The 20,190-nt window shown below is 39.7% G+C and overlaps 1 protein-coding gene across 2 annotated transcripts in view; it reads right to left on the bottom strand.

Moving 5' to 3' along the window:
- Positions 1-19,452, bottom strand: part of elp2 (elongator acetyltransferase complex subunit 2) — a 64,679-nt gene extending 45,227 nt beyond the window's left edge. For both annotated transcript variants that reach the window (XM_041809732.1, XM_041809733.1), the window contains exons 1-10: positions 19,308-19,452; positions 19,091-19,169; positions 17,743-17,813; positions 17,514-17,658; positions 13,681-13,758; positions 13,332-13,396; positions 12,719-12,785; positions 5,774-5,920; positions 5,398-5,493; positions 3,058-3,158 (exon numbers count right to left, since the gene is read on the bottom strand). In XM_041809732.1, coding sequence (XP_041665666.1) covers positions 3,058-3,158; positions 5,398-5,493; positions 5,774-5,920; positions 12,719-12,785; positions 13,332-13,396; positions 13,681-13,758; positions 17,514-17,658; positions 17,743-17,813; positions 19,091-19,169; positions 19,308-19,439 — 981 coding nt within the window. In that variant the 5' untranslated portion in view covers positions 19,440-19,452. The remainder of the gene's footprint in view (positions 1-3,057; positions 3,159-5,397; positions 5,494-5,773; positions 5,921-12,718; positions 12,786-13,331; positions 13,397-13,680; positions 13,759-17,513; positions 17,659-17,742; positions 17,814-19,090; positions 19,170-19,307) is intronic.
- Positions 19,453-20,190: the final 738 nt, after the last annotated feature.

The raw sequence follows: 20,190 nt of genomic DNA on the forward strand, positions 1-20,190 counted from the left end.
TTTTTAATATTGATGATGGGAGAGTCTGACCACTGCACAAAGCCTTCTCCAGCACATCCCAAAGATTCTCAATGGGGTTAAGGTCTGCACTCTGTGGTGGCCAATCTATGCGTGAAAATGATGTCTCATGCTCCCTAAACCACTCTTTCACAATTTGAGCCCGATGAATCCTGGCATTGTCATCTTGGAATATGCCCGTGCCATTAGGGAAGAAAAAATCCATTGTTTAAGAAATGAGAAGTTACTCAGTGCATTAGCTGGGGTTAAATAACTTGTTGCCAGCTGAAAGATAATCACCCATGCAGTAATTATCCAATAGGAGGCTCATACCTATTTGCTTAGTTAAATCAAGGTGGCGACTTTTCTTTTGGCCAGGCAGTGTATTTTAGGGCTGACAGCCTCCATTCAGTTGGCCGACCGTTTGGTTGAAAAGCTTTTGTCCAATAAAGATCCCCCTGGTTGGCGAGCCGGTTTAGACGGTTTATTGGTGTTGTCAGTGCAGGATGGTATTTGACTGTTAAGTTATGGTAGCAGCTAACATGCTAACAGACTAACTTAGAACTAACGGTGCCAATGTGAAGCCAAGAGCTGGTGTCTTACACAAAGCCAACTAAAAGCATGTCTTTGCAGTCATTTCTAAGGTCTGGTCCTGTGTACTATGTACAAACAAGCAGGCTGTAGTGACAGGTTAATAATTAATTGGGTTCACAGTTTTATTGCTGTTAAATGTGAGTTACTGGTTACATGGCCATCTAAAGTAAATATCCAGTAGATAGTTGAGGACTGTGGGTCATTTTGGCAGAGGACAAAAAGTCAAGCGGAAACTCTTGTACGCACTCTGGTAGGTTTTTTACATTTGGGGCTTCACTGAAAAAGTTCAGGACCCAAGTTCCCTGCTTGAGGGTGTGGCATCCTATCTCTCCTATCTGTCAACACCCATATAATAATATTGTGCATCCATAGTTTTCATTCCTTTACTTGACAGGACAGTCTAAAACCAGGGAGAGCATACAGGGAATGACATGTAGGAAAGGAGTCAAATGGCAAAAATGGAAACCAGGTCAACTGCTTCACATGAGCCTCTGCACATGGGGCACTGACTAGTGAATAAAACAGTAAGCAGTGTCTGATGGAGGGTGGAGAAGAGGCACATGCAGCAGGCAGAAAGAAGTGAGACTTCAGCAGCAGTCAAACAAAATCCTTCCCTTTCCTGCACATTTGTGCAGAGGAGTCAAGTTGTCTAATGTCTTAGAGTGTAATCTCTGTGAAACCAGTATCAGGAAAATCACATTTCAGTTCCCTGGATCACCATGTTGTCACTGGTGGTGCCTGCTCAACAACCTTTCCTCGGCAGCTAAGGGTCTAAATATGACTGTGCATCAGTTTCTTCTTTCATAACTTAGTTGGTTCTCAGAGTTATCAAGTGTAAATACAGTATAACAGATAAATAAAATGATAAACAGGACTCTCTGTGCACAGCATCCCTACTGTATGTACTGAGGCACCTGTTATCTGCAGGAACATACAAATGGATGAGAATGAATACGCTGCACATGCTGTATCCAGTGTGCTGCAGATTAAATCTTTTGTAAATACAGCAGACACAGTATTGTCTGTAAGCATGACATAATGAAAGTATCAAAAATACTTAATAATTCACAGAGATTCCTTCTTTGCACGTATGCGTCTGAGTATAAGGATAAGCTTCCTTTGCTGGCGGGGCGGCTCTCAGTTCAAAGGCTTTGGCTCTCAAGTCTGAAATATAAAAGGTCAGATAGAATAGAAATAGAAGGGGGAAGAAATGAAAAGAAGACTCATGCTTTATGCATACACTTTCAGCAAGAAGGTTATTTCAGGTAGGAGGTTCACTTATTTTTTGAGGGGAGGATCAAGAAGAAAAGCTCGGGCTGCAGAGAGACACCAAACTAGATTTCAAACGCCGCTTTCTTTTCCACTGACCACCTTTTGTCTAACACGAAGAATACGTGACACCGGTACTGGCTTCAGGCATTAATCATCGTCCCTTTGTGAGAGGAGAATCAACACTTTCATGGTTGCTCCTTGCTTTGGTCTCTGCTGCTCATCGCTGTGGATGTAAATGACGAGATCAAAGGTGCAGGAATGTAACTGATCGAGTGTGGAATCTGTCTCATCTCGGCAGGATCAGGTGTGGTGAAGCAAGCCGTCTTTGAGCAGAGGAATGCGTGCGTGTGTTGGTACATTCTCTTTGTGAGCCTGTCTGTGTTTGTAGTTTGTGTCTGCAGCTCTGCGCATGTGTTTCTGCAGGGTACCAGGGAAGTTAATCCGAGGTAGTCCTGAACCACCTGAGAATTAGCCAGACTTATTTAGAAAAAATAAAAAAAATAAAAAAGAAAGAGCTGTGGGGCAGATGGGCAGAGAACTGCTTTTTCTTCGCCTTCCACACTTGTGTTTAAATTTAGCCCCATTCTGGCACAACAACAGCTGTTGGGAGCTGAGAAAGAAGAGGAGGAGGAGGAGGGAGATAATGTAGGAGAGGGGAGAGGAAAAAAAGGAGGCAAGTGTAGAAAAAAAAGGAGGTGGAGGACAGAAAATGACAGAAGGCAGGAGTGGGGAGTGTGAGGGAGAGAGATCACGGAGAGGGAAAAATACAATAAGGAGAAAGGTAGTACAGGCAGAGGCTATGACAAGTCTTCCACCAGCCTCTGTGGGGGAATGAGCTTAAAAAAATAAGAGGGTTCAGTGTGAGTGAGTGATAGAGGGTAAGATGGGGGAGGACAACCTGGGCTTGTCTAAACTCACAGTGGTGTGCTGGGCTTGGCGGCTCTTCATCACTGTCCATCACTTCTATTCCTGACACTTCAATGTCAGCAAGAGGGGCACTGACAGCGGGAGAGAGAATACTAGAGGAGGATTCGAGCTCCTGATCATGTCAAGAGCAGCTCAAAGGAGAGCCCGCAGAAATGGAGTGGGAAAATTGGAGTATGGCTAGGTATTTGTGCAAAGTCTTTGGAGAAAGACTGAAACCGTATACAGTGTAGTCTCTTGGTCTGTATGCACACTTCTCCTAACACTCACCTGCTCCACCCAGACTCCAGAACCCTCCTCAGGAGTCCACAGGATCATAGTTTTGTCCATGGATGCAGAGAGCAGACTCAGTGGTTGTTGCAGCTCGCCACCTGCAGGGGGAGACAGAGAGACGATAAATAACCCTTACAGGTGCAGCAGACACAGTCAACAATCAATGTTTTTTCAACTTTTACAGCTACTGAAAAAGTACATCCATGATTAGTTTTTTTTTTTTAGTTTCATTTAATACCTGTGAAGGTAAAATGAGTGAAACATCACACTGACATAAGTATTCAGCTGTTCTCAAAAGCTAAATCAAAGCATATTCATGGAAAGTCGACTGGAAGGGAAAAGTGTGGGATGAGCTCAGCAGGTTCAAGAACTTTGGGGAGCTTCACAAAGAGTAGACTGAGGCTGGAGTCAGTGGAGGAACTTGAAGTCCAGTGTTTCCAGTTTCCATAGTCAGTGATGGTTTGGGGTGCCATGTCATCTGCTGCTGTTGGTCCACTAGTCTTTATCAAGTCCAAAGTCAACACTGTCAGCTGTCTACAAGGAGATTTTAGAGCCCTTCATGCTTCCATTTGCTAATAAGATTTATGGCTTTACTGTCCACAGCGAAGCCAAAACTACCAGAAACTGGTTTGCTGACCATGGTATTTCTGTTTGATTGGCCAGCCAACTGGTCTGACCTGAACCCTATATAGCACTCTTTCCCAAAGCCTGGGTCGGGATTTGACAGGAGATTTTTTTTGGGGTCATCAATTGAGTTTTCAGAATGCTTTTTTAACAGTGTTTATTGGAAGAGAGTCATAGATGTTTGGATTGTTCCAGACTAGACAGTTGTGGAAGTAGTAAGTTCAAAGACAGCCTATGTGAAGGAGGTAGTGGCCCCTTCCAGGCTCATAAAACTGAAAGAGCCAGGTCAGAACCAGATTAGGTCCAGAATAAACGTCATCCAAGCTGGCACTGGCCATCAGCTCAACCAACCAGCAGGGGATAGTACGGAGGGAAGACTTGATCAGCAATAACATACAAAATTGTTGGGTAACTATAGCTTCTGCATTCAAAAAAGGGAGTCACCAGAAAAAAGTTTGGGAAACACTGCCCCAGATAATCTCTGGGGAAATGTCAAGGGGAAGATGAGACACCAGACTCAACAATCCAGATGAGCTGAATGCTGCTATCAGAGCAACCTGGGCTTCATAACACCCTAGCAGGACCACAGGCTGATTAGCTCCATGCTACATTGCATTGATGCATTTCATACAAAAGGAGCCCCGACCAAGTACTTAGTGTATAATTAACATAACGTTCCAGAGGGTCAACATATCTGTGTTATAAATCATTTCGGTTCAGTGCTTTGTAATATTCTAGTATATTGTAATAGTGGATTTTTGTGAGCTATAGGCTGTATTCAAAAGATAAACAAAAACTCATTTCAGATGTTGCCCTTTCCAGATCCTTTCTTGTAACCTACAAAGCTTATTCTCCATGCTGGTTAGCTGTTTTTCAGTATTATCCATTCTTATCTGAACCATTTGCATCTCCTTCAGAGGCACATTTGTCTCCTTATCCTAGTCTTTGTCCTGGGCTCTAATATGTGTTTGAAGTGCCGTTATTAAGTTGTTTTCTTAAATGGCTGATGGTTAAAAATAAGAATAAAGTACTAATTTACCCATTAAATTCTTTGTTTTGCACAGAGAGAAGCCTTGAGCACAGAAGTTTGTCAGCCTTAACTACATCTGTTTTGGTCTGACCATCTGGTCTGCTCAGACTGAAGCTTCTTTGGGGATATATATACCTATAAGGATAAACTGTATCCTAAATGATAACCATTTAAACCTTAAGATAATGAAGAGAAGTGGGCAAAGAAGATGAAGATATATCTCAAAGTGTGATCTTTATACTGAAAATAATGATAGCAACTACTGTGGCTTTAAACTGTATAATAAGTGGGAAACTTTCCTTACAGTACGTCTAAACATAGCCTTGTGATGTACACAAAAGCCGGGCTGGGTGTGAAGTGATCTTGATGTTCTAAGCTTTTGAGGATAGCAGAGTTTAAGAGAAGGTTTAGCACCTCCATCAGCTTTTCTCCTGAGTACTAATTAAGCCAATAACTTTAACACCATTTTTTCCTCCTTCTTTGAAACTGTTATCGTCTTGAGCTGCCTTTTTTGCAGGAAACTGTAAGACAAAGTAAGGGGAATGGTGTATCTAAGCACCAAAGTCAATCCATTAACTTTCACAGGATGCAGACAGAAAAACCACTGATATCTGAAGAGTGAAACCTGCTGCTAATTATCAAAATAAGTGACTTGTCACTTTAGAGGTTTTTAATCAAGGTACCTTTGTAGAAAGGAGGCTGCCAGTGGACTCCGTAGACCCAGTTCTCATGGCCTGCCAAAACTGTCTCAAGAGAGACAGCAAACACCGAGGACACATCTGTAGCAGGGAGAAGAGGAGACCAGATGAGGACTGGCAAAACACCAGTTTTATGCTTTGAACAAGATGCACGCTAATTAACTGAGCAACTAAAAATATCTTTGGCTGACAACAACATGCAATAGAAAATCAATCACATACGTGTTACAACCATAAAAGGTAAAGAGTTGTTTTTTTATGGAGGTTTAGGACCACTATGTCATTAAACCATGAAAAAGCATGCCTCTTCATTTGGTTAATTATCACCCTTTATATTATGAAGCCTGAACAGCCCTCTCACCTCTCTCCTTCACTTCAAAAACGTCCTCTTTCATTTTGATGATGCCGTGATCGCCCTCTGCGTGGGCGTCCGTCCCAGACTTGGCGCACAGCCTCCATACTCGGATGAGACAGTCCTGTGAACAGCTGGCTAATAACAGCTCGCCACCTGAACAAGGCAGAGAGGGACAGCCTGACAACCTGACGGACTCAAAGACAACTACCTCACTCAATTTATCAACGCTACTGTTAGGATAATCACTTTTCAGACATGCATATATCAAATTTGAAGCTTTAATCTTTATTTACAATCAAGTTTGAATTCTTTAGATTGATTTGTTTATGTGAGGAGCCATGCTCTGCAGATACATGAAATGGCACACAGCAGCCTTATTTTAAGAGAGGACTGTTGCACCAGCTGGCTTCAGTCTGGACTAAGAATGTCATCAAACTAAGGTTTAAACTGTGCCAGTTTCTCTGTTGTATTCAATTCACGAGGTGTTTTAAAGTGAAACTCTGTGATGACTTTTTAGTCATCACAGAGTCAGTGATGACTTTTTAGATTCTTAAAAAGCACAAGGTAGCAAAGAAACACCTATCCTTTTACCATTCGTCTTCATAAGTCAACAGTGCAGACCGACAGACTTTGCACCCTGCAAAACCTAGGAGCCCTGCTTTCTGTACTGTTGCGTTTATTAGTCTGTTCATCTCTAAATAACTGGATAACCTCTGTGTCATGATATTAAAGAAAATCTTCCCCTCTACACTCAGGAATGAGATGGTACAAAACAGGCTAAGATCAGAGGACCCCTTCTCCTTAGGAATTAGGATTCCCTCTGCTCTACACCAGGGTTTTGAGACAGACAGTTTCTTCCAAAGTAAGAAGACTGCCTTTTTATTCATGAGTTAGACAGTGGTGTACTTGCCCATTGTAAAGACTTAAAACCAAATGAATCATTTACAAATAGAACCAGTCTAAAGGGGTCCTACACACTTTAAAAAAAAAATCAAATTCAAGGCTTTTTAAGATCTGAATTGAGAATTTTTTAACCACTTTTTACATGGCAAACAGTCACAAATGAAAGGCACATGAGATTTCTAGGAACAACAGACCAGGCCTGAATTTTCTGATTTAATGGACTGAGCAAAGAAATATTTTCTCGATAAATGCCCAAATTTGATGATTTCTGGCACTTTAAATGCCTTTATTTTATCATTTTGCCATATGGTGATATGCATCATTAATTTTAGCAGCTGTTATAATTTGATTCGAAACAATTAAACTGTCAAAGGGGAGATTGACATTTCTTGTCAAAGATGACCAGTTAGAACATTGGTTCCCAACCTGGGGTCTGGGACCCCTCGGGGGGGTGCCAAAGATCTTAGGGGGGGTACGAGGCTTTGTCTGCTCTGAGGCTGCCAAAACTAGATGTGCAAATATTGACTAAAACCATGATAAAGCAGTTATTAAGTAGTTTATACAAAGGTCTTTTGATAAGAAAAGCATGCTTAGGCCCTTTTTAGGGTTTTATCAGTGGAACAATTAAAATCTGCGTTGATTTTTGGTGGCAGTGTGTCACTTTTTCTTCTCTCCTGGGTCCTGGGGGGGCTCTGCTTCTCTTAGGTACATGTGGGGGGTGGGGGCTCCAAGGAAAAATGGCTAGGAAACACTGAGTTAGACTAAGGGTGGGCTGCACTAGTGTTTAAGCTGCAACATGATAGTACAAGGTTACTCTAAGACCCCAAGTTACAGTAAATAAGAGAGGGGTAGAGGGGTCTTCCCCCCTGGAAACTTACAGCTTCTAACACTGAATTCACTAAAATCTGGAGAATATTTATGCAACAACTTGAGGAGGAAATTCAGTTAGAAATAGAAAAAACACAGGTTATCAATCAATAAGAACACTATTTTTTTATAGAGCTCATTTTAAAGTTAATGTAAATTTGCAATTTTTAACATTTTAAAACTACTTAGTTTCACATTAAACATAAATCACACGAGAGAGCCCTGCTTACTGCTTTAACACCTAAAAAGTAAAGACTATCTACAGCTAACCTTACATAAATTCAGCATAATCCACAAATTTCCCCAAAGACCCAGAAAGACCTTCAAAAGTTTTAAAACCTAACTCTGACTGAAGCATGGTAACTCTTCCTGTCTCTCTCTCCCTGCATCAGTGACTGACTTTTTAGTTTTTCAGATAATTTGACTTATTTCTGCCATTCAGTTATTGATATACCGTGTTTCTTTATTAGTCTATAATGTGAAGACGCGTCTCGTGGTAGCCTTGCTGTTAAACAACACACTAAAATGCTGATATTTAACAACTCTAATAAATGTAATCTTCATTCAGCAACTGCATTTTGTATTTACTGGGTTTATCTTTGTCTTACATTAAAATTTCTTTGAGGATCTAAAACATTTAAGTGTGAAAACACGCCAAAAAAAGGAACCAGGAAGGGAGCTAATACGTTTTTACAGGAGTGTAGGTTGTTATTGTGATCACAAGCTTGATTCTGTTGAGATAAATACGTAAGCTGATCTGTTATGAGAAACCAATCTTTATTATGTTTAGATAACGACATGAGAACTATGTTCTTATGAGAAACTATGAGGAAAACAAGCTTTGCTATCCTAAACATTGACATAAATAATCAGCTGTTTTATCAAACAAGCTTCTTTACTTTGAGATGAAAATGCAAATGTATCAATTTTATGGTAAAAGATGCTTTATCTCCAGATAACAGATCTAATTAGCTTTGAAAATTATATCTTTTATTATGGAAATGAAACCTCTGTTATCATGATATAATGAGTAGCATCAATCTGTAATATGGGAAAAGTGTTGTCATGTCAAGATAATGAGATAACTATGTAATTACAGGGTAAAAGTTTTGTTATTCTGAAACAATGGCATGAATAGATCTATTAATGAGAAAAAAAGACGTGTTGTCTTAAGAAAATAAGAGAAATTAATGTGTTATTATGAAGGGAAAAAAAGTCCAGTTCTCTTGATAAGAACCAGGAAATTAACTCTTATCATGGGAAAACATAAAGATTTAGACAAAATCATCAGCTCCCCCATGAAAATTTCAGTTATTTAGTGCTATTAAACAAAGCAAGAAATTTTAACACAGCTTTTCCAAACATCCTAGTTTATTTTGGATGCTAACATTATTCAACTTTGCACACACAAAAAAATTATCTCTCAAAAACCAAAAGCTACCAGAGTCTAAATGATGATTTCCCTGAAGCTAATAGTCAACTGTGTCTCCTTCTTGCTGGATGACAGCCTGCAGTCATTTGTTGTAGTTTTCAACTAGTCTCAGACACGTCTCCTGAGGAATCCCAAGCCATTCTTCTTTGGCAAATCTCTCAAGCTCCTCCAGACCTGATGGTCTTCTGGCATGGACCTTCTTCTCCAGTCTCACAGATTTTCAATGGGATTCAAGTCAGAGCTTTGGTCAGTCAGTAAGGTTCACTTTGGTCTTCTGAAGGTAGTTCTTCACCAGGAGCCACAAACGTTTTGGGTCGTTGTTGTGTTGGAAGACAAAGAGACGACCCAGACTCAGTTTTGCTGCTGACTGCTTGAGGTTTTCTTTCTAAATCTTCACATATCCCTCTTTCTTCATGATTCCTTCCACCTTTATGAGATTCCCAGTTCTAGATTGAAGACATTGAAGCCTCCCCACTGCATACATAATACTCCCACTGCTGTGTTTCACTGTGGGGATGGTGTTCTTTTGGTGATACTCCTCTCCCTTCTTTCCCGAAACATAAACATCTCTACTGTCAAAGTAAAATAATGTTAGCACTATCCAAAAAAACTAGGCTATTTGGTAAAGCTGTGCTAAAAATTCCTTTCTCTGTTTAACAGCACTTTGAAAATACTTAAAAGCCAAAATTCATAGGGAGGCTAAAAACTTCCTCCTCATATGCATCCACTTAGGTGTTCTGTACTTGTTTTTCAGAGTAAGTTTTTCTCAAATATATTTTATCACATTTTTTATTATTTGTCAGTATTTTAAGAACAGTTATATAAAGCTTTATCCTTCATAGGTTACTGTACAATCACTTCTGTCCAGGCTTTAAAACAGGAGCTTATCTCCATATTCAGTGGATTATTTTCTCCAGTTATTGGTTTGAATGGATAACAAGGCATTGTTGATGAAAGCTGCATATGGTCACACGGCCAGTTGCACAGCGGGGATCCAGTCTAAATATACAAACAGACAGGTATAAAACAAAACACATTCCACCCTCTGAGAGCTCCTGGCTGTCACCTAATGTGTTTCAGGTTTAGTCCAATGGCCATTGGCCCAGTTTGGCCCCTGCCAAGATAAACAGACATAATGTTGCTGCCACCTCGGGCCTCCTGAAAACTGGGAGGGGGAGAAGAGAGCCAATTATTGGGCTCAATATGCTGTGAATTTTTAATGTTTTAATATCATCTGTGATGGGGATTTGTTCTACAGACTAAACTTTTTCTGTTGGCCTGAAAAAACCTTTCAGATTTATTTTAGATAACACTCCTGTTGATACTTTGGACTAAATAAAGAACCCATATGCTAGCGCTGAAGTTAGAACTCAATTCGAAACGTGATTTATTCTTTACACTTTATATTTCATAGACGTCCCTCCAGTTATTAAAAATCATCATGGGTCCTCAGGCAATACTAAATCCTGTGCAAAAAGGGCTATAAACTGAGTAAATGCATAGGTGAAAATATATGATCCAAGGCTGTCAAAGTGTTCAGAGTTGATCCTTTTGTGCTTCAAATAATGAAATCTCTTTTATTTTAAAGACCAGTATATTAAAAAGTACTGAATCTTTAAAAAACACTCAAACTCTGGGGATGCATACAAAAACATGTCCAAAGCACTGAACATCCACCAGAGTTCAGTTAAATCCAACATCAAAAAATGGAAGGAATATGGCACAGGTGTAAATTTGCCTAGATCAGATCGTCCTCACAAACTGAGTGAGCGTGCAAGGAGACTAGTGCGAGAGGCCACCAAGACACCTATGACTACTCTGTAGGAGTTACAAGTTTCAGCAGCTGAGATGGGAGAGACTCTGCATACAACAACTGTTGGCCGGGTTCTTCACCAGTCAAAGCTTTATGGGAGAGTGGCAAACAGAAAGCCACTGTTGAAGAAAACTCAGATTAAATCTAGACTAGAGTTCACCAAAAGGCATGTGGGAGACTCCATTGTCAAGAGGGAGAAAGTTCTTTGGTTTGATGAGATCAAAATGGGGCTTTTTGGCCATCAGACACCATAAACACACCATTCTCAATGTGAAGCACAGTGGTAGCAGCATCATGCTGTGGGGATGCTTCTTGGTAGCCGGCCCCTTGTAAAGGTAGAGGGCAAAATGAACGCGGCAAAATATAGGGAAATCTCGGAGGAGAATGTTTTCAGCCTGCAAGAGAACTACAGCTTGGGAGCAGATTTACTTTCCAGCAAGACAATGAGCCGAAGCATGCAGAGAAAGCTACACAGAAATGGCTTAAAGACTGAGTCAAACCCCAGACCTCAATCCAATAGACAATTTGTGGCCTAACTTGAAAAGGGCTGACAGAGCTTGAGCAGTTTTGCAGAGAAGAATGAAGTAAAATATCAGTTTCCATATTTGCAAGCCTGATTGAGACATATCCACACAGACTCCATGCTGTGATTGCAGCAAAAGGTGACTCTACTAAACACTGACATATTTTATTCAACTGGCATTACTTTGTAGAAATCTGTTTTCACTTGGACATTAAAAAGCTTTTTTTTTTTGGTAAAAAAAAAATAAAAAATCTCAATTACATTGAACATAATTGATTTTAAAAAATCAATAAAAGGGTAAAAAAAAATCCAAAGGGGTGAATACCTTTCATAGGCAATGTCCCCTTACATTAAAAAAAATGTACTAAGGTTTAAAATCTGGTCTCGTCAAAACCAAATATGACCAGCTGATTTTATATTGCTGTCAGTTTTATGCCACTAGAGTGATTGTCAGAATGATTTGGAAAAAAGAACAAAGACAGAAAGCCAAAAGCCAGCATCCTGCTTTGAATGATAAACTCCACCTCTAATGATGCTATTTTCCATCTGCTGAGTCATAAAGAGAAGACTGATTTATTTAACTGCTGTCACATCACAGGGAGAGAGTTTTTGTCTTTTCTATATTTCACACTAACAAACTTCTCTCTGTCTCTTTGCTAGCTCGCAGCTCTGCAGCGTGGAGTGGGTCATCCACTGTGAGTGGGATGGAGACTCTGGTGGAGAGGGCTGGTTGAGGAGATGAAATGGCTTTTACACAGTCAGAATAGTGCGTAATGAAGTGCTCTCCAAGAGGGTTACACAATTAGTGAGCTTGGACTGAATCCATGCAATGCCATGTGCGATCCAATCCCAGAAAAAGCACGCAGGTTGAACAAGCTGGACTGGTGAAAAAATTCAGGAACACTTTTAGGGTTGTCAGCATAGGTCATTCTTATGAACCCAGTATCTCATGAACTCTCAGAGGGATGCACAAATGCCCACTCTGATTAGATTTTGGAGCTCAGAGGTTAAAGGTCAGGGTCCTTGCTTGACAATCTGATAGCTCAGGAATGCTGAGGGTTTTTCAGACTTTGCACCACTTTTGGTTTTGCCTCAAGATAACCTCATGTCTTTTATTTAGCTTTTAAAAGTTATTAAGGTGTTTCTTACATGTATTTTAAGTATGTATGTGCTATATGATGTGTGGCGGTGATCATCATTATGTATTTTGTCTTTGAAGACAGCTTAATTTCACCTCTGCCTGTAAAGCACCATGGGCAACCCCTGTTGTTTTACAATCGATTTGACTTGGCTTGGCTTAGATAAGGGACTTTTTTATGTTAGAGCATTCTCTCTATTGAGGACACTGCTTTTAACTGATTTTAAGTTAAATTATTTGTACAAATATGCTGATACTATAACAGCAGCACTCACCTAAAGATGCCCATGCCACACTGCGTACCCAGTCCTCGTGCCCTTGCAGTGACATTGCTTTCTGCATCTGTTGAACAGTTTCAAAATGTAAAAAGTTGCAATCAGACTTCATAAATAGAGATAAACAGTCATGTGTATACGTTTAAGGCATGTAGGGTGCAAAGAATTCATTACTGGAGAGGGTGGCCAGAGTCAAGCTTGGCACATTTGCACACATGTATTGCTAGGTCAAGCTTGGGCCTTGTCACCCGCTGGTGGTTTTTGGGCCTTGGGACATTCAAAGCATGACTGGGGGGCGCGGCAAGCCTTCTACCCACCGAGAGGGTACCCAAGGTCCTGCTTACTCACCACATCCACCCCTTACTCTGCCCTAAAGCAGTGGTTTTCATACTTTATTTACCCAAGGCACACCTTAGAGCAAGCCAAAATCTCAAGGCACACCATGTATAGATGCAAAATAGTCTTTTTCAAACAAAAAAACGTAACTTTAGAGGTCATTTTGTTCACTGGTTCATTGGCCCAAACATGCCTGAAAATTCTGCACATCACAGTAAGTCAAAAAGTAAGAAGCACACAGTAAGCTTCCCCAGATAAAGCATTAATGTCGGCTCACCTCTCCACTGGACTGCACATACAGATGAATTCGGGAGTCGTCCCCCCCACAGGCCAGTATGGGAACTGTAAGAAAAGGAGGTCACTTTCTCACATAGTTAAGGAAGAACACTCACAAATGGCACAATTCTTGCATAAATATTTGGGATTAGAGGCATGAAGAGAAAGATGAAGAACAGCATCAAACACACAATAGGCATGGAGGCTAAAGAGCCAAAATGACGTGAGACACTTCAAACCCAAGCTGTGCAAACGGAGATAGATGACATAAGGGGGAATAATATCTGTGTGTGCAAGTGTGTGTGGAGCACAACTTAAATAACGTCTGTGTAGAAACAGCTTAGGCTTACCTCTGCTGCCTGGCAACAGAGCCAGAGAGACATCCATCATGAAACGGCTCCCAAATGACAAGGTATGGAGGCACTTGGCTGAGAAACACACACATGCACATGGAATTAAACCTTCACGCTCTAGTAATACGGCTTCACATATAAAGAACAATAAATCTTATGTTTAATACGGCTAGTGGTTTTTGTGTGAACTCAGTAACGAGTCCAATTCTTCTCTTCACTGATCCTGTGTCATGTTTTTTTTTGCCTCTAGTTATGCATGGAAGCCAAGGGTATTTAAAGCTGCTGAAATCTACATACAAGCTCCAAAATAATACAGATATTATTTTTGTCTTGGAATTCACCCCGAGGTTATGCCCACTCTTAACAGACGCAGACACGCATGACTGTCAAGCAGCATCAGTGATCATCTGCACTGACATGGACAAAAACTTTCCACAAAGTGAAGCTGTTATTTTTGATAGCTTAAAAAAGAAATAGATCATTTCTGCTTGAAACTACGTTGATATATTTATTTATGTGAAGGGACAAAAGAAATATTACACAGCTGTTATTCTGTCAACACTGTTAGGAGAGACTTTTTACTGTAGCAGCAGCACCCTTTACAATCTGGTTGATTTTAAACAATCAGAATTAGCTGTGAGTGTGTTTAAAATTACTGTTGATATAAAACCTAAGCAGTTATGAAGCACTGCAGAAGTGAGGAGAATTATCATGTTGTTTGCAAACATTGTGATACCCTCTAGCCACCACTAGAGAGCAGCTATTCTTAATGCAAGAGCCTGAAAAACAACAAACATTCATTTTTCAAAGAGGTATGGAAGTGCAGGCTCTTTTATAGATGTGGCTTCATGTGCTGGAACAAAACTAATGTACCTCATGAGGATGAATGTGGTTTGATATGCTGTGTAAGGCAGATATTTCAAAAAAGCAATGAGATTACTTTGCAGTAGATAACATTGAAATCGTCAGTAGTTTATGAGGTTGGGAAGTGAACAAGAAGAACCAATTTCCTTTGTTCCAGTTCACTAGAGAGATAGTGGATCATTCTACTTCTTCACCTCTATTAAATGATTTAAACAATAATAATAAAAGTCTGTGAAAGGAAATCCTGGACTGAAAGGCTCCAAACTCACAGAGAAGGCACAGTAGGGGTCTCAAGTAGACAACACACGTGCACAGGGGGAGCCATGAGTGCTTGGGCATCTGCCCCTTTGTCCCTATCCCTCAATAGATCTTCTCTTTAAATTGAAATTGATTTTAAGTTTAAAAGGCAGGTAGTAAAGCCAAACAAGAAAAACAAAAAAATGAAAATCGATTTAAAGAAAGAAAGCTATAAAAACAAGCTAGAGGTTGGTAGATAACGTTTCACATGAGGTAATCTGGTGTACTGGGGATAGGTTTGACACATGGATGAGGGTTTTTATGTGATAGGGAGTTTCTAAAGTATTTGCAGCTTTACCGATGATTTTTATTTGTTTATAACTTTTCTAAAAATGCAGCGCCCTCCTGCCTCCTCACAGCAGGAAAGATTTTGACTCATAACAACCAGGCTGCAGAAGAGCAGCTATGTTTCCTCATTTGATGTTCTAAAATTAAAATAGTTGAAGCAGGGCCGTTTAGTTTGAAGTACAGCTTCTGTTCTAGTGGCCAAACACTCACCTAAAGCATTCTGTAAAGCATTAAACTGCCTTTATGCATGAACTCCAACCTCGTTAATCCATTTACCACTTTTACTCCTTTCCTCTTGTTATTTTTTTACTTTTTTACCGTTTGGAGAAAAAGTAAAGAAAGAAGGGAAAGAAAGGAAAAATATATAAAGAGAGAGGAGAGGGCGACATGCTGCACTAGAGTCCTGCACCAGGTTGGGTTCCCGTCAGGTACATGCTGAAAATGTTCACTTATGGGTAGAAAATACTATTCTATAACTTTGTGGGCATGGGTAGACATAAAAACGCATTTTGCAAAAACAAAAAGAAAAGAGAAAAAGAAAAAATCATAGGCTTTAGGACAATGATTACCATTACTTTTACATCTAAATAAGCAAATACTGTTAAGTATTACCACAGTTAGCTCCTTGAAGCTTTTAGTTCCATTTCCCCTCTGTGTTACTTCTCTATTAACTCATATGCGGACGTGTTCTTTGGCAAACGCATTGTAGGAGCCCGAGTTTTTAGTTTTATTCTTTCACGGTCTTTGGTTATACTATACTGAGTTGTTTTAACAGAAGCATGTACTCATTGATGTATGCATGTGAGTGCGTATTTATGTGTGAGAGAAAGAAAAGGTGCTGCAACAGGCATACTGACCACTGCCTATCTGCGTGGGTAACATGCACAAGAGTACGAATATTGTCCCGTTGTTAGAACAGTGATTTAACAGCTCAAGAATTAAGCACTTTAATCGAAAGTGAGTGGCTGCATGTGTACAGTGTGTTTAATCTATGGCCAGGCCACACTCTATTATTGATCCAGGTTTATGGGGGAAAAATTGCAGGTAATAGGTTGGGTCTCAGTTCTGAGCATACGGATGCAGGTTTGCAAAACCTGTGCAGGACTCTGCTCTGCACCTTCCCCCATCAGAGATGATCAAACACTGAAAAGCTTAGAATGATGGCTTTTCTTTAATGTCGTTTTAACACCAGAGATAAAAAAGAAACTAACAGGAAAGAAAATATTCTAGATGAGCAATACAGAGCAGACTTAAAGGTGCAGTATGTAATATTTAACTTAGTAGCATTTAGGTGTTCAATCTCCTAAATAAAAACAGTTATTTTATCAACTTTAGATAGGCTTTTCTTCATACATAGAGAGGGTCCTTCTCTACCATCTTGGATCTCTGCATCTTGCATGTTCCTATAGAACTACAGAAGGGAGCAAATAACAGACACGTGTTTTCTCTTAATACCACTGATTGCCACAGTTACCACAAGCAGCGAACAATGCAATCTAGAATCAATGTGGCAATTATGCCCATTTGACTCACTGCATCTTTAATGGAAAACAATGACGTCATTACTCTGTGTGTGTGTGTGTGTGTGTGTGTGCGTGTGTGTGTGTGTGTAGCACTCATGCTCTGTAGGATTTACCCCATTTTTTAAAAATCCACCCTTAACAACATACCAGAGTATAAGAGCTATTTAGTGCCCCATCTGGTTTTAATGACTGAATATTACTTTGATTGATGGCAGCAAAAAAAGAACATGAAACTAGGAAATGCAATTGCAATTTCTAAGAGCACAAAATGACACCTTCTGATTTCTTTATGCATAAACACCAGCAACAACCAATTTATTGATCGGCTTATCCATTAATTGACTTGTTGTAGTTAGAGTTACATTTTGAGCACCTGACCCTATAAAGCTCTCTGTACAGGTACAGGTATTAAGTATTTCCCAAGTTAAGATTAACCAATCCTACACAGTTAACTCACTGAAATACACATTATTTTATCATATTGACAGTTTTGTTTTGGCAGCCAATAACAGTATGAGAAAAGCTCCTCCACAGCTTAATGGCAAACAGCAGGTTTCTAAATTTAATTTGATTTTTATTCTGTCAAAAGTTTCTATTTCTCCTGATTCAGTTTTTTTGTATAGTTATAATCTTCATCAAAATTTAGAGGTTAACATTTACTTAAAGAGAAGCAATAGCTTGTGTATTTAGCTTTGACAGAAGTTAAATGCCATGTGTCTTGTAAGCTGAATGCCTGAATATCCCTTGGGATAAATAAAGTATCAACCCATCAATCAGTCAGTCTATCTATGAAAACAACTCCACAGACGAACATTGAAAACAGATTTTGCCTGTTCCATGTGTTATTTAGTCACTCACCTTCCTTGGTGTCATTGCAGAGCCACAGCCTGACTGTAGAGTCTGATGCTGCAGAGGCCACCAGGATCTTTGTGTCCTCTTCATAAATAGCATCCACAGCACAGACTGGACCAGTGTGGCCCTTACACTGCACTGACTGACAGAACTAGAAACAGCAGACCATGTTTTAGATTGTGCCGACGGCAAGAGATGGAAAATGAGAGAGAACCCTTTCAAAGTGGAGGCTTACCTTCTCATCCTGGGCCTCCCAGATGATGATCTGATTGTCTGAGGCTCCTGAGACGAGATGGCGCTCTGGAGCTGCAGCAATAAAATCACAGAAAGATAAAGACACAAAAAAATTACAGTGATTTTAGCATGTTTGGTAGGAAGTGGGGTGTCTGTGTTTTAGCATCATAATTACCATGGTCTTTAACTACATGTTATGCAATCATAAGATTAAAACAATGCACATTTTCTAGAAGGATTGATTATATGCGATGAAACTTGCATCTTCTAGGGCTGAACGATTTAAGAAAATAATCTAATTGCAATTATTTTTTCCAATATTGAGGTTACATTTAATGTGCAATTATTTTTAAGTTCCTCATCCAATGCTTTTCCTCCAACACAAGCAATAAATCATTCTTTATTTTGACCAGAACAATATTAAATAGATTAAACTGGAGCAGAACAATTTTGTAAAAATTTCTAATTTGCAACTATTTTGACTTATATTGAAAATTCTATATTAAATGTTGCATTAAAGGGAATGATCATTTTTATGCAACTCTTATTTTGAATAAGAAAGAACTTTTAAAAATAAGGAAAGTAGGGTTTCTACAAACTATTCTAAAAAAAATGACACTTTAATGACTGCATGATGGGTGGACCATATCTCTGCTGCACAGAAACTTAATTAAACTGGTATTTTAACACACACTTTAGGTCAAAGTAATATTGCACCTTTTGCGATTGAAAATTGCAGTAGGACATGCTGCGAACTAATCTAAAATCCAATTAATTGCCAAGCCCTAGTATCTTCCAATACGATCCTGACACAAAACAGCAGTTAATGCATTGGAAAACACCATCGCCACCAAGGATGATGAAAGCACCACAAAGCAAGTCCGAATTAAAGGACATGTCAATTGTTTTGGTTGACATTTAGAGTATCATTTTGGAGGAGTGGGTTCCAAATAGGTTCTAGTACAACTGAGAGACAAAGTCAGAAGAAAGAGACCACAGCTGTGGAAATACTGTCTCATTCTTCATCAAGATCACGCTCCAGCTCACACTGTCCTCTCAGTAAAGCAGTTTCTGGACCCCAAATAAATCACAGTGCTTGATCACCCTCCCTGTTCACCTGATCTAGCACTGTGGGACTTCTCCTTTTCCCTCAGATCAAATCTGAACACGTTTAAAGTCCAAACATTAACACTGTAGATTTAATTTTAGATCAAAGTAAATCAAATTTTGATCAGACATCTCTCTTGTTGTCTTACACATACACTTCTGTAACTTTATAATCTTCATGTAATGTTGGAGACAGGTAAAATAATCAGGTGTTTGACAGGTCCATCAGGTTCCTCACTCACCACAGTCCTCTCTGTGAACCCACTGGACTGTATTCACTCTGCCTGTGTGTCCATTCAGTACATCAACAACTCTCCTCTCCTAAGGCAAGAGAAAAAAGCTGCGTTAACTTCGACAGTGATTAAAATATACCCATGATTACGGTTGTGGGTTGCTCGGCTGTCGTTAGCAATGACACAGCAGCTCCTTTCATGGAGGAAATAACCCTGAATCTTCTACCTGAGGTTCGTAAAGAGCCACGGAGTTACACGTCCCAAAAGCAATGATCCCTCCACGACTCCAAGAAACCACATTTGGAGTCCTGTTGGCAGAGCAAGCTACATGGCATGTTTCCATTACGGGCGCCGCCATCTTTGATGCTCTAGTTGTGTTGTTGCAGTAAATGTAGTTGTAGCTAAAACGCACCGTGTTCGTGACAGTTCCGCCTTTACACATTTGACACATTTACGACAGAAAATTAAACAGGATTTTTTTAAAATAAATTTTTAATATAATTCTATATTGTTTTTTTTAAGTATTTTAAGTGGTTTAAAATCTATAATACGGAAAAATAGCAGCTTTTTTATCACTGGGGTGTACGACTGCGTAACGTCCACTAGAGGGAGTCAAACCATCACTAAATCCACACAGGTTTCCTTAACCACAAAGTCCATTGCATTGATTCAGGAAGTATTTCTGATGCTGCAATTGTTTAAATTCATCTTTATTCACGTTTATCTACACGCAGTATCCGATAATGACAAAGTGAAAACAGAATTTTAAACATTCCTGCAAATGTATTGAAAAGAAAAACATGAAATATCACATTGACATAAGTATTCAGTCCCTTTGCAACATCACTGTAATTGTAGCTCATGTTCCCAAGAGCACAGTGGCCTCCATAATTCTCAAATGAAAGAAGTTTGGTACAATCAGGACTCTTCCAAGAGCTGTTTGCCTGGCCAAACTGAGCAATCTGCCATAAAGCCTTGACTGGTGGAGGACTGCAGTGATGGTTGTCCTTCTGGAACTTTGTCCCACCTCAACACAGGTAATAATCCTCACACTGGATTATTTCCAAATCATGTCAGCAGTTCCTTTGACCTCAGGGCTTGTTTTTTGC

This window comes from Cheilinus undulatus, linkage group 16, assembly GCF_018320785.1.
Source record: "Cheilinus undulatus linkage group 16, ASM1832078v1, whole genome shotgun sequence".
NCBI classification, from domain to species: Eukaryota; Metazoa; Chordata; class Actinopteri; order Labriformes; family Labridae; genus Cheilinus; species Cheilinus undulatus.